Source organism: Mytilus edulis, chromosome 11 (genome assembly GCF_963676685.1).
Source record: "Mytilus edulis chromosome 11, xbMytEdul2.2, whole genome shotgun sequence".
NCBI classification, from domain to species: Eukaryota; Metazoa; Mollusca; class Bivalvia; order Mytilida; family Mytilidae; genus Mytilus; species Mytilus edulis.
The window spans coordinates 19,870,939-19,884,232 of NC_092354.1; the positions used below are offsets into that span (position 1 = coordinate 19,870,939).

General features: G+C 31.7%; 1 protein-coding gene across 1 annotated transcript; it reads right to left on the reverse strand.

Moving 5' to 3' along the window:
* Positions 1–477: 477 nt before the first annotated feature.
* LOC139494068 (uncharacterized) lies at positions 478–7,605 on the reverse strand. Its single transcript, XM_071282238.1, has 4 exons — positions 7,392–7,605; positions 6,367–6,596; positions 3,779–4,094; positions 478–3,200 (listed from the first exon to the last, which is right to left on the reverse strand). The coding sequence occupies exons 1-4, from the start codon at positions 7,603–7,605 to the stop codon at positions 478–480; spliced, it is 3,483 nt and encodes a 1,160-aa protein (XP_071138339.1).
* Positions 7,606–13,294: the final 5,689 nt, after the last annotated feature.

A 13,294-nucleotide genomic window follows, 5' to 3' on the forward strand; every position in this document is an offset into this window, starting at 1 on the left:
ACTCCATATGGAATTTACTGACCCCGTAAATATCGTATATTAGGTCACTTACACACCATGTAGCTAAACTGATATACATGTATATGTCATTTACTCAGTGTGTTTCGACCATCGTTTAATTATAAACATAAAGCAAACTTTGTGGATTCGGGAGTATTTAATGGTGTTTCGGAGAAAAATCTGACAGTTGTTCATTATGACCTGGTATAAACACCACTCAAAAAAAAGTTTTTTTTCCTAGAAATTTCCCAAAATTAGTCGCAGGGCCCAAAAAACGACCGAAAAAAGATTTTAAAATCGTAAAAAGTTTCTTCTCTTATGTATTTCCATAATTTTATGAATTACGAAATCCCATAATATAGTTACAAATTTATCTGATTAACTAATATTATGAAGTTTCGTAATAAAATGTTAAATTGGGATGTTTCATAATATTATGCAATTTCCTATTTGCCTCGACTGACATAGATCAATGTTTTAATTCCTTGTTAACAACAACTTTACTATTTCAGTATGTCCATTTTTACTTGCCATGAACAGTGGACTACATCCATCCTTGCGACATAGATCAATGTTTGGATTCCTCGTAAACAACAACTTTACTATTTCAGTATGTCCATTCTGACTTGCCATGAACAGTGGACTACATCCATCATTGCGACATAGATCAATGTTAGGATTCCTCGTTAACAACAACTTAACTATTTCAGTAAGTCCATTCTGACTTGCAATATACAGAGGACTGCAGCCATCATTATAACATATATCAATGTTAGAATTTCTCTCTAACAACAACTTTACTATTTCAGTATGTCCATTCTGACTTGCCATGAACAGTGGACTACATCCATCATTGCGACATAGATCAATGTTAGGATTCCTAGTTAACAACAACTTTACTATTTCAGTATGTCCATTATGACTTGCCATGAGCAGTGGACTACATCCATTCTTGCGACATAGATCAATGTTAGGATTTTTCTCTAACAACAACTTAACTATTTCAGTATGTTCATTGTGACTTGCTATGTACAGTGGACTACATCCATCCTTGCGACATAGATCAATGTTAGGATTCCTCGTTAACAACAACTTTACTATTTCAGTATGTCCATTCTGACATGCCATGTATAGTGGACTACAGCCATCATTATAACATAGATCAATGTTAGGATTTCTCTCTAACAACAACTTTACTATTTCAGTATGTCTTTTCTGACTTGCCATGAGCAGTGGACTACATCCATTCTTGCGACATAGATCAATGTTAGGATTTTTCTCTAACAACAACTTTACTATTTCAGTATGTCCATTCTGACTTGCAATATACAGAGGACTACAGTCATCATAATAGCATATATCAATATTAGGATTTCTCTCTAACAACAACTTAACTATTTCAGTATGTCCATTCTGACTTGCCACGAACAGTGGACTACATCCATCCTTGCGACATAGATCAATGTTAGGATTCCTCTTTAACAACAACTTTACTATTTCAGTATGTCCATTTTGACTTGCCATGTACAGTGGACTACAGCCATCATTATTACATAGATCAATGTTAGGATTTCTCTCTAACAACAACTTTACTATTTCAGTATGTTCATTGTGACTTGCCATGTACAGTGGACTACATCCATCCTTGCGACATAGATCAATGTTAGGATTCCTCTTTAACAACAACTTTACTATTTCAGTATGTCCATTCTGACTTGCCATGTACAGTGGACTACAGCCATCATTATTACATAGATCAATGTTAGGATTTCTCTCTAACAACAACTTTACTATTTCAGTCTGTCCTTCCTGACTTGCCATTATCAGTCCAGTATTCCTATCGTCTCGACAGTGATTCAGAACTACATCATTATGTAACATCCATTGTACCATATCAGTATAACCATAAAAAGAAGTCAGTATCAGCGGAGTACTACCTGATCCATGATGCTCTTTTGATAATACTGTGTCACATTTATTGGCTAATGTGACTTGAAGTGATTTGTCCAGATTTTGTAAGTGCTTTAACAGCTGTTGTCTAAATTCTGCAACTGTCAAATTGTTATTCATAAATGTAACTCTCACTTTTCCTGCTGACCAGTCCTTTATAAACCTTTCTAAATATAATTCAAAATAATCTTCTGGTATTTGAATAATGAAGTCTAAGTTACAGTTCTTGTCCTCTGGTGATTTCCTCCAAATGAAGCGTTCATGTACTAAATCACTATCGCCATGGTCTATTAAACATTCAATCATTTTCTGCCCAAAGTAATGAGCAAGGAAGTCAAATAATTTATCATGTACAGTTCTATATATACTGCTCTTTTTATGGACAAATGTACCTTCTAGAGTGAGAAGGGCCTGTTTAAGTTTTGCCTTGGAAGTACCTCTGTTCAATCCACAAGCATCACATGTAGCTTTGATTATATGTCGTTGATCACGTGTTACTGTACCCTGGATCCATTTGTCTTTCAGTTGATTATTAAATAAAACTAATAAAGCTAGACTGCATATTTTATAGCTTCCCTCATCTCCATGCCTACCCAAACTGTCTAGTTCATTTTGATAGACGAAAAATGGATTTTTGAAAAATTCCTTAATATCTCCATGTTTTCCCCAATGATATAAAGAGCACAAAAGTGGAAAGAATTCACTATTTTGTGATAATCTATCAATATTGTCCAAGCCTGAATCAAAATAGATACTTGCTATAATATCTTTTTCTTCGGCTGTAAGGCATAACTTATCTGACAATAAATTACATTCACAGGATTTAAAAGGTTTTAATATATTAAACTTATTATCTTTATATACTTGTAACCTACAAGATACAATAATCTTACAACATTTGTCTGCAATAACTGTGTTTATCACAGGTAACATTTGTTGCCAGTTTTCAATTTGCTGTTGGTTGGCAGTAAAATTTCCACAAATATCATCTACGATGAAGATTGTCTGTTTACCAGGTTGATAATAATCTCTGATATCATCTGGTCTTCTCACTGGTATTATTTTATACCCTTCCTGTTGTAAAACTAGTGCTGTGTGTCTTGCAATAAAAGATTTGCCTACTCCTGATGGTGCAGTTAAAGTCACACAACTGTTGTCCTGTAAACACTCAAGTACGTACTCACTTGCTCTTGTAGTCACAAACATCTTATCCTTTATTTCCCATTCTTTTATTTCTTTTTCTATTTGGTCTGAAAAATATATAAGTATAGCTTATTTAATGTAAACCATTTAATTTACTAATCATCTAAAACATACATGAAATAATGAAACAAGGCTATAGCAGTGTTGTTTCAGATTTTGTTATTGTGGGATCTTTCACTATACGGTACAGGGTTTGCACATTGTTCAAGATTGTATGGTGATTGCTGTTGATTACATGCTTGTGATTTGATACATTTGTATATACTTTGCTCAAAGGCAATTTGGCTTACAACTAAGTATTCTTGATATTAAATACGGGAATATATAACTGTAAATCATACATATGGTGAAATTCAAGCAGACTATCAAGATAAGAACGTACTCATTAACTTGAACTGGAGAAGTAATAACCATTAATACACCTCATGTGTTGTCATTTTCCCTGCTAACCGTTTAGTGATCATTATGTTAAGTAACTTGTGTCTAGATTTCTAGTTATAATGAGAAGTACTGCAACCACAATAAACGTTAAACATGTTAAACAGATTGCTTGTTACTCCCTACGGACCCATGTTAACGGTCAATAAATATTCTACTTTTTTCTCAAGCAATACTAATAATATACCTCTGATGTTTGGTGGTATGGGGTCTTTCAAAATTTCATTGGCTTTTGTGAGTTCAGTCTGTAATAAGTTAACTTTTTCAGTAACTTTTGTGTGTTCTGTCTGTAAAGTACTGTGGCAGGTTTGTAGCTCTCTAAGATTTTCATGCACTTTTGAGTATTCATGACCAAAATTGTCGATTGTTTTTCTCCATGCTTTCATTTCTTCAATCGATTGTTGGATTTCAATTACAATTTCCTGATTTGACTGATCTAAGATTTTCACCTTTAACTCTTGACACTCTTGATACATTGTTTGACCTCCCAATCGACCTACAGCCTAGAAATAAATAGTTCCATAAATGTATTATGATATTGCTAATTTTGTTCAACTTTTTTTCTCTTCAATTTCTGTGTTCAATAATCATTGCTAAATCAATCATCGCTCAGTGAAAAGATGTTAGTGTGATAAATAGTTCAACAAATGATCAAAGTCCCGTAATTCCTTCAACAAAAATAGTCCAATCGAAAAGCTGTTTTATATGTCATTCATAAATCAAGGGTTTTCAATGGATGCAATTATTTAGGCTTCAGTAATCTTAGCATGACCTCAGCCTTCAATCTTTTAAACATTATTTGAATCTAAAATCATTTTGCATTACTTTAGCTTTAAATCCTGTTAGCATCATGTTAGCATTTAATCCATTTTAGCATCATTTTAGCCACCAATGTTCTCAGCAGTATGTGTGCCTTCAATCCTACCAGTATTATTTTAACTTCCAATCCTGTCAGCATTAGTTTACCTTTCAATCCTCTTAGGACTATTTTCGCCTTCAGTCTCCCGAAAATTATTTAAGAGTCAATCATCTTAGTATTGATGTTGGGCTTTAATCCTCTTGGCATTATTTTAGCCTTCAATCCTCTCAGCTTTTTTTTAGTCTTCAACATGCTTAAGATTATATTAGCCCTCAATCCTTGCGCATTATTTCAGCCTCAATCCTGTTTTTTTTTATAAATGTGTGCATACTAATCTAGAGTGTTAATGAGTTAAAACACCATTAGTTTGTAATCAAGGTATTTGTCAATGTTTTCAAACCGGCCTTGTTTTCAGTTCTGATGTCAGTTGAAAAAATATATAAGGTAAAGAGGGAACATTGACTTAAAGAATAAAGGTCTCTAATAATGCAAACTGAAAATAGGTAAAAATAAAACCCATCAGAATTCTGTAAAATGTTCACAACACTTGGCTATTTCTTTTTCAAAAGGTTGAATAGTTGTATTGCACAATTATTTAAAAGTAATTATCGTTGTTTTTATAGATGAGTTATAGGCTTCATATGCAGGCTTTAATATTTCTCCAAACGGAAAAATTACTGTATTAACAATAATCCGATTTTTTCTATATTAATCACATTATCATCTGAAAATATAAACCAGAACTTGATTTATTGAGTGATAAACCAATTTTTACTGAAACTATTAAAGCTCTTATGTAAAAAAAAAATATTTATGTGAAATTTTTCAGGTTTGTTGACTTACTTGTAAATCTTATTGGTCTCAACATTTTTTCTCTTTGTTCATGTTGCTTTGCAAAAAATAGATTTAAAGAAATATTTTCAAAAGAAATAACTCGTTTAGTAAAAATATCTTTTGGGGGCAAATAATTTGAACATTTTGACTTATTTGTAATCCTACATTGATAAACTGTTTTGCTTTATAATGTTCCTCTCTATCTTTTCCGTACAGGTGTTTTCCAGTAGCCAAAGTGACCCTAGATTATAGGATCTGACCTTAAGAACATAAAAGTTGGTAATTTTCGGTGTGATTTCAAAAACATAATTTTACGTTTTAGGTCACAAAGTCGATGTGATCAGACAAAATCTTGTGTAGTACGTTCCAATACCATCTGGGTTTAATTTTTTTTTGTGATCGTGAACAATTGTATACAAATGGGTTAGTTATATCTGTGTGCTCAAGGTTTGATTGTTGAAATGCACACATCAACCTGATAGAAATACAAAATTGGTTGACAGTTTCACAATCAAAATCATGCAAACAACGTTTTAAAGAACTTCATGATGAGATCGATTGACCAAACAAAACAATTCAATGTAAGGAGTCATTATACCATTTGAGGTATGTTGACAAATTCATAGATCGTGTTTGTCGATCATATATTATGTTTGCATTTTTTTCTATCTATTATGGTTTTTACATAATAACGGGTATAAATTGTCTTTTAAAGGTAATAACACCTTAAAAGGTTCAGTTGACTTTTGTCGTCAAATGTCACATATTTGTCGAACATATTGTTCTGGTAATTTTCCTGTTTAAGTTTCTATCTTTTTTGTTTGGATGTAAGATAATAATCAGAACCTTTGACATTCGTCAAAAAACAGTATCGGGCATTAACTAAAAATGGATTGTCCGATTTTTTCTGAAAATGGTACATGTTCGTCAGATTTCATATCAATCTTGGACTAGTTCACTTGGTACGAAAATGTAATTGATAACTCTATTCAAATATTAATTTACTTTTGTTTCACATTGTCAATGTGATTAATGTGAACATATCCAACAAAATACAAATGTCAATGTTAAGATAAACTTACGTCTGATATATCTTTCCATGCTGTATTGAAATAAGCAGTATCTATTGTATTACTATCATGATGAGCTAATTTATTCCTGTAACATTTTATCCTTGCAAGATCGGATCCTGGAGTTGTTTCCCCTGATGGTGGTGGACTGTCAAATCCATTGATTGGAGGACTGATAGATGTCAAGTTTCTAATCAAACAGATCATCAATGTAACATCGAATGTTTTTGAATCGGGTACACCTGTAACAACAAAAGCAATTGAACGTAATAACTTATTTTCCTAAATCAATGTGAAAATATGTTATGCTGGAGTTATCCAATCACCAACAGGAAGCTAGTATACCTGTATTTAAAGGGGAATGTTCTATACTGAACATTTAAATATTTGATTAATGAATAAGTTCTCAAATCTGGAAAAATTAGAAAGTAAAATAAACTCGATAATAGCAGGTGCGCGCCTTCTTAATGTGTGATTTATTAAATTTATTGCTTACATTTGACATCAATATGCTAAACAACATAACAACCTGGGATTCAGTAAGATCAACATACAACTGGCATACATGTATAGCTTTGTAAATTTAAAAAAGTTAAAATCATAATTAGAGATGACTTTCTGAGTTTAATAAGAAAAAAACAATACCTATTAATTTTTTTTTAAATTGCCAGCAATTACCCTGGAATTTTGTAAGATCTATATTCAATTTAGCTAGATGGGCTGATTCAGACCAGTCAACTACAGTTAAGTACTGTCGAGATAATGTCAAAAAAAATATGTGCTCGATTTTATGGGATGAGCACAAATTTGGTCTTCTTAGACTTTTAGCAGTTTTTAAGGGTTGCACCATCTATGCAGACGCGAACATTAATATGCAATTAGCAGGGTGTGTGACAAGTTGTATTGAAAAATATTAACGATGAAAAGTTATAAATATTTTTGCTTTGTGTAAGCCTTTAACAGAATTTTGTTTAATGAATATCATATTTATGAAATCTTAATCCAAACAAAATTTATGCAGTTATATAAGGACATACCATTTCTTGGAACCAGAAGATTCCACTGAGCCTGGTTTATGATTCTCTTAAGTTTTAAGTCGGAAAGAGTGTTGTAGCTTGTCTTAATTTTCGAGGGTAATGAGGAAGGTAGAAATTCCCTGTCAAAATAAGTACGGACTGCTCTAGGTGTCACTCCTTTCAATAACAACGCCAATCGGACATAGTTCTCCTCCTCTTTAGAAAGGTTTGCCATGATTACATATATGTCTCCAATAGAAAACTACAGCACTGTTATCTTATGCTTCGCATATTCCTGCAGTAAAACGTATGTCACGATACATTCAAAAGATATGTGTTGATAGTTATTCTAGGTTACAAGTGTGTTGATATAAAGTTACATAATAATTAAGATCAAAACTAGAGGTTTCGAGGAAACGTTACCCTTTATGTGGTATTTATGTATGAAAATTATACAATGCATTACAATATATTGTAGATCCAACATATATACACAATTGGTTAAACTCATATGCCGCGGTTACTAAATATTTTCATCTTAGAAAATTGACGATCCTGTCCTATCAACTAGCACATGTCTATGTTTCATACAAAAAACACAAATATTAAAATCTTTGTTCAATGGCTGTAATGCCAATAAGGTATCTTCTTGTAATTGCAGTCTTATTTGTTAATCTTTGTTTAACTCGAAAGGTTAACTACAATTATCACATAAACTGAATATATATATAAAGATCCCTGACAGTAAGGTCAAAGTCATATATATCAAATAATTCCATACACCAAATATACTAGACCTATTGCTTATGGTAATTCAAAGAAAAGACCAAACACAGACCAAAACATAGAAACTTAACATTAATCAATAAACCACAAAAAAAGGTCAATGTCACATGAAACCCGATAAACAGATATATACACCTGACAAATTTAGAAAAAAATTACCTAAGCCGTGTTTGGCACAACGTTTTGGAATTTTGGGTCATCAGTGCTCTTCAACTTTGTACTTGTTTGGCTTTGTAAGTATTTTGATCTGAGCGTCACGGCTGAGTCTTATGTAGATAAAACACCCATCTGGCGTATTAATTTATAAGTCTGATACCTTTGATAACTATGTACCTCTTACAATCCTTCCATAAACCATATTAATGAGACCTTCTGTTTATATTATCTGAGAAACACACCAGCTCACGTAATTTTAACTTTAATATATGATCAAATAAATGAGGTCGAGATCAGGTATACCCTGTCTGACAGAAAAAAGAATGTCAACCATACAAAGCTATAATCGATAATTGAAAACAAAATGTAAGCGTGTGAGAACAGCTGTAAGATATAAGCACCCATGAGCGTTATAAACCCCTTACAAATGTCAAACGCAATTTTCTATTCGGCTGTATTATTATTAGCTGGTCCAAAGCTTAAAACATTCAGAAATTGATCCATACAAGTTATGTTTGCATTGTCTTTTTCGATGGATTTAAACGAATTTTTAATTAATTGGAAAAAATATTCAAACTTACCGTGCTACAGGTCAGAAAGCTTGTAAATGAAATGACAAGATAAATATGATGAGTGTTCTTATCAAAAGTGTATTTGTTGTCATTAAGGTATATCTTATAGTATTGAACTTAAATACATCAACTGTATCATTGAATCCTAACCCGATAAATATGTAATTTACCAACATATTAAGGGTTACATGAGGAGATGTTCTGTTTGTTTATAAAGAGCGATAATTAAAAACATAAATACCGACTCCCTTCGTGGTACCCTGCAACAGTAAGTTCATATTAACATATGGATTTGTTTGTTTTGGGCATTTTAAATGATTACAGAGATAAATTAATTAGATTGAGGAGGTGACATAAAGGGAGGTTCAATTGATTTTACTGAATAAAACTAAAATTATTAGTTTTCAATTTAACTGGTCAGATTTTTTATTTAATTTGAAACAAAATGAAAATTAAAGCATAATATCTGATGGTCTTACTTTTAATCATTTTACATAAGTTATCCTAAACAAAATCACCCAAAGGCATATGACGTATTGGTTTAGTTAAATACCGTAATACTTAATCTACAATCTATTAACATGTGATATGTACAAAAGTCATGTATTAGTGATATGAGTCATGTACTATTATTTCAATTGTAAAACAAATACAGTCTCATTGACTTATCAATCTGACTATTTGTTGTACTTGCATTAAAATGAAGTTTTGGTTTTAAATCATTGCAATTGAAAACAATAACGTCAACGGCATGTTTTGAATGTATAATAGCTGATTAAAACCTCAGACGAAGTAAAAATTCTTTGCAACACAACGATATAATATCTTTAACCGCTAACTTTTAATTTTGTTCACTTTTCAGAAATTTCTTAATTGTAAATCATTGCCTATTAAATTTCATAATACACTACTTTATTGTGTAGTAAGTTCAGATGAAATGATTTGTTTTGAATGTCAACATACTTTTCTCTGCATCGCCAGGTAAACTACATTTGAAACAGTAAAACTACCGATTGACATCCCCTAAGCTTCAAATACAATACCGTTATTTTTTAAATAACCTAGTTTAGGTGCCAAAGATAATATCTTTAAACAAGGTATTAAATAAAACTGGAAATCAACATCAATTCTAGAAAACCTCCATTTCTTCTTACCTCTTAATTTCATGGTGTTAGTTCAATTATTTTTTAATTTGATGTAATTACCTTTTTTTTCTGTTTAGTTGTTTTTTTTCATATTCAACCTATTAATTATGTTTTACATACATATTGTGCATTATAACTTACCTTAGGAAATAAATTGCAAAACTTGATAGTATGGCTTAACCTTTTCATGATTTGTAAACATGAAAACTTAGAAACTAAGCTTACTCCATGCATGCATGGACGAAGGTAACTAACGTTAACTTAGTCCATGCATGCATGGACTAACACAACAGACTTAGTCCATGCATGCATGCACTAAGGCAACTAACCCTAACTTAGTCCATGCTTGCATGGACTAACACAACAGACTTAGTCCATGCATGCATGGACGAAGGCAACCAAGGCTAACTTAGTCCATGCTTGCATGGACGAAGGCAACTAAAATTAACTTTTTTAAAGTTTAAAAAATTTATAAATGCAAAATATTTCAAAAAAATCAAATTTTTCAAAATTAAAAAAAAAAAAAAAAAATTTAAAAAAATTTTTCTTTTAAAATTTAATTCTTAAAAAAATAAATGAAAAAAACATGAAAAATTTACAAAATTATTTTTTTCTCCAAAATGCTGAAAAAAGTTAAAATTCCATTTTTTTTTCAAAATTAAACAAAAAGAAGAAAAAAATGGTTAATTATCACCACCAGATATAGGTACCCTGGGATATAGGTATAAATGCCACATGAGAATATTCACGTCTGCCAAAAGATTGGAATGTGTTCACATTTCATTTCAATGGTAAAAACTCTTCACTGAACAGATCAGTTGGAGACGGTCAGTTGGAGGTGATTTGTTTAACATAACCTGGACAGTAGCTGCAATTAGTTCCTGAAAGTTCCTAATCATTTAGTAGTGGTAAGTGTTATTTTAGTTTGTTGTTATTATATCTGTAATAAACATGTTTTGTTGCACTATTATTTTGCCTTTATCTCAATAGAAGCTAACTTTTTGTATATATTGTACATGTACATGCATTTAGTCGTCAAATCATCAACCCAACAATGTAAGATCTGTAAATTTGCTTTCACAAATTTTTTGTTCTTCCCATGCCGGGATTCTAATCCATGCTACTGAGATATTGTGACACCAAATCTGTACAATTTTTAAACACCAGAGAAGAGCAGATGATTTAAACACTTTTGTGTAATCCAGCATTATATAAGATGTTTTTGTGTCTAATGTTATTATTGCAGTTTGAGCACTCAAAAACATGTTCATTATGTCCACTGGTTGTGTTTGGTTGCTGTCTGCCATATTAAATGGATTTCCTTTTTTTGTTATTTGCTTAAATTTGTCTATTAGCTTTCCCTTTTGAAATTAAATAAAAACAGTTCACAAATTAAGTGATATAGATACAATGGATAAGCGTTGATTCTTGAAAAAGAAACCATGAGCCCGGAGGGCGAATGGTTTGTTTTTCATGAATCAACGCTTATCCATTGTATCTATAACTTAAACTATTGTGTTAATGTCTTGTCAAAATTAACGCCTATTCTTAATTAGAAGGTATTGTAAGTGAGTTCAAATAACCATGTTATCGTGTCAAACGATCCATTACAATTAAATATCACAAATAAATGTTTAAAAATACAAATACATTATTACACAACACGTCTGCCCTTTAAGATCTTCATATTATCAGACATCTGAATATTATCTGTTTATACAAATTAAGTTCTATTCGGACTCATTTCTATTAAAATTGAAAATGGGAAAAGATACATATAGTGCATATAATAAGTGTGTTTCCGAAATTTTTTAACACGAAGCCTAATTCTAGGCACATAACGATTTTCTAGCATAGGAATTTGCAAATTAACATTTGTAAAATTATGTAGTAAAACAGATGAAATCATATTATATTAATTTATAAAACAATAATGGACAAAAATAATGTATTCATTTTTATTTCAAACATGTGGAATATAAAAAAAGAAGATATGGTATGATTGTCAATGAGACAACTCTTATTATGAGACCAAAATAACACAGAAATTAACAACTATAGGTCACCGTACGGCCTTTAACAATGAACAAGCCCATACGGCATAGTCAGCTATAAAAGGCCCCGAAATGACAATGTAAAACAATTCAAACGAGAAAACTAATGGCTTATTTATGTAAAAATTGAACAAAAAACACACTGAATTACAGCTATGCTCCTGACTAGGGACAGGCACATACATACAGAATGTGGCGGGGTTAAAAATGTTAGCGGGATCCCAACCCCCCTAACCTGGGACAGTGGTATAACAGTACAACATAAGAACGAACTATAAAAATCTGTTGAAACAGGCTTAACTCATCAGATGGACAGAAATACAAGTGGACGTGGAATAGCAAACATTTATCCGATTATAAACGACTAAACTCGCTTTTATTACACAAAATATCCACAATAACAAAAACTGGATAACCAGAGATTATTGACAACAAAGAGAATTCAGGGAATCGAACCTAAACAGACAAGACCTAAACTTTACCTCATTAATCTTAACCATGAAACCTCGTGGCTACCAACTTATATTGTACGTTTGCCTATTATTAATATATAAAGGTACAAGCCCTGTGTATATGTTGAACCGATGTATATCATTTATTCATTTATATATATAAAATAAACATATAAATCGTAACCAATTGGTAGCCCAGAGGTTTCATCGATATGTTGAAGTCAGTAACATTTAACAGAATTCATGGACGAGTTCGATTCCCAGTGAAGGCATACAGAAATTACAAAAATTAAAGGTAAGTTTTTAAAATAATTCCATTTGTGAACAGAAATCAGTAAATTAGTCAATTCAACCTTAATGAAATTAGACACACAAAGGAAACAATAGAATATAATCTGGTGAGTCCGTTTCAGCGACGGATTTAGGAAGCGTAGATTCTAGAAAAAGAATCCACGGTAAATGAATAGGCTGACGTCACCACAATGGTTTAAGTGTGCTGGGCTTATTTTAATTAACCTTCATCAGAAACATACGAACAAAAATTTGAAAGCAAAGGATGTAGATACCATTATCTTGGGACTTAATAAGCCCATGTATAACGATCTTTAAATTCAGGCTTTTGCTCATTGTTGAAGACTTCAGGTGACCTGTACTTGTTTACATCAGTGCCCTACTATGCAGGGCTAGTAGTTGTCTCAATTGCAATCATTCAATGTATCCTTGCTTTTGTATCATTTAAAGACTTCAATTCTTTAATCA

Coding starts and splice junctions, on each gene's coding strand:
- LOC139494068 (XM_071282238.1), bottom strand. CDS start 7,605: ATGGCAAACCTTTCTAAAGAGGAGGAGAACTATGTCCGATTGGCGTTG. Junction 6,597..7,391: donor TCTTCTGGTTCCAAGAAATG/GTATGTCCTTAT, acceptor TTGTTGTTACAG/GTGTACCCGATTCAAAAACA. Junction 4,095..6,366: donor CATGGAAAGATATATCAGAC/GTAAGTTTATCT, acceptor ATTTATTTCTAG/GCTGTAGGTCGATTGGGAGG.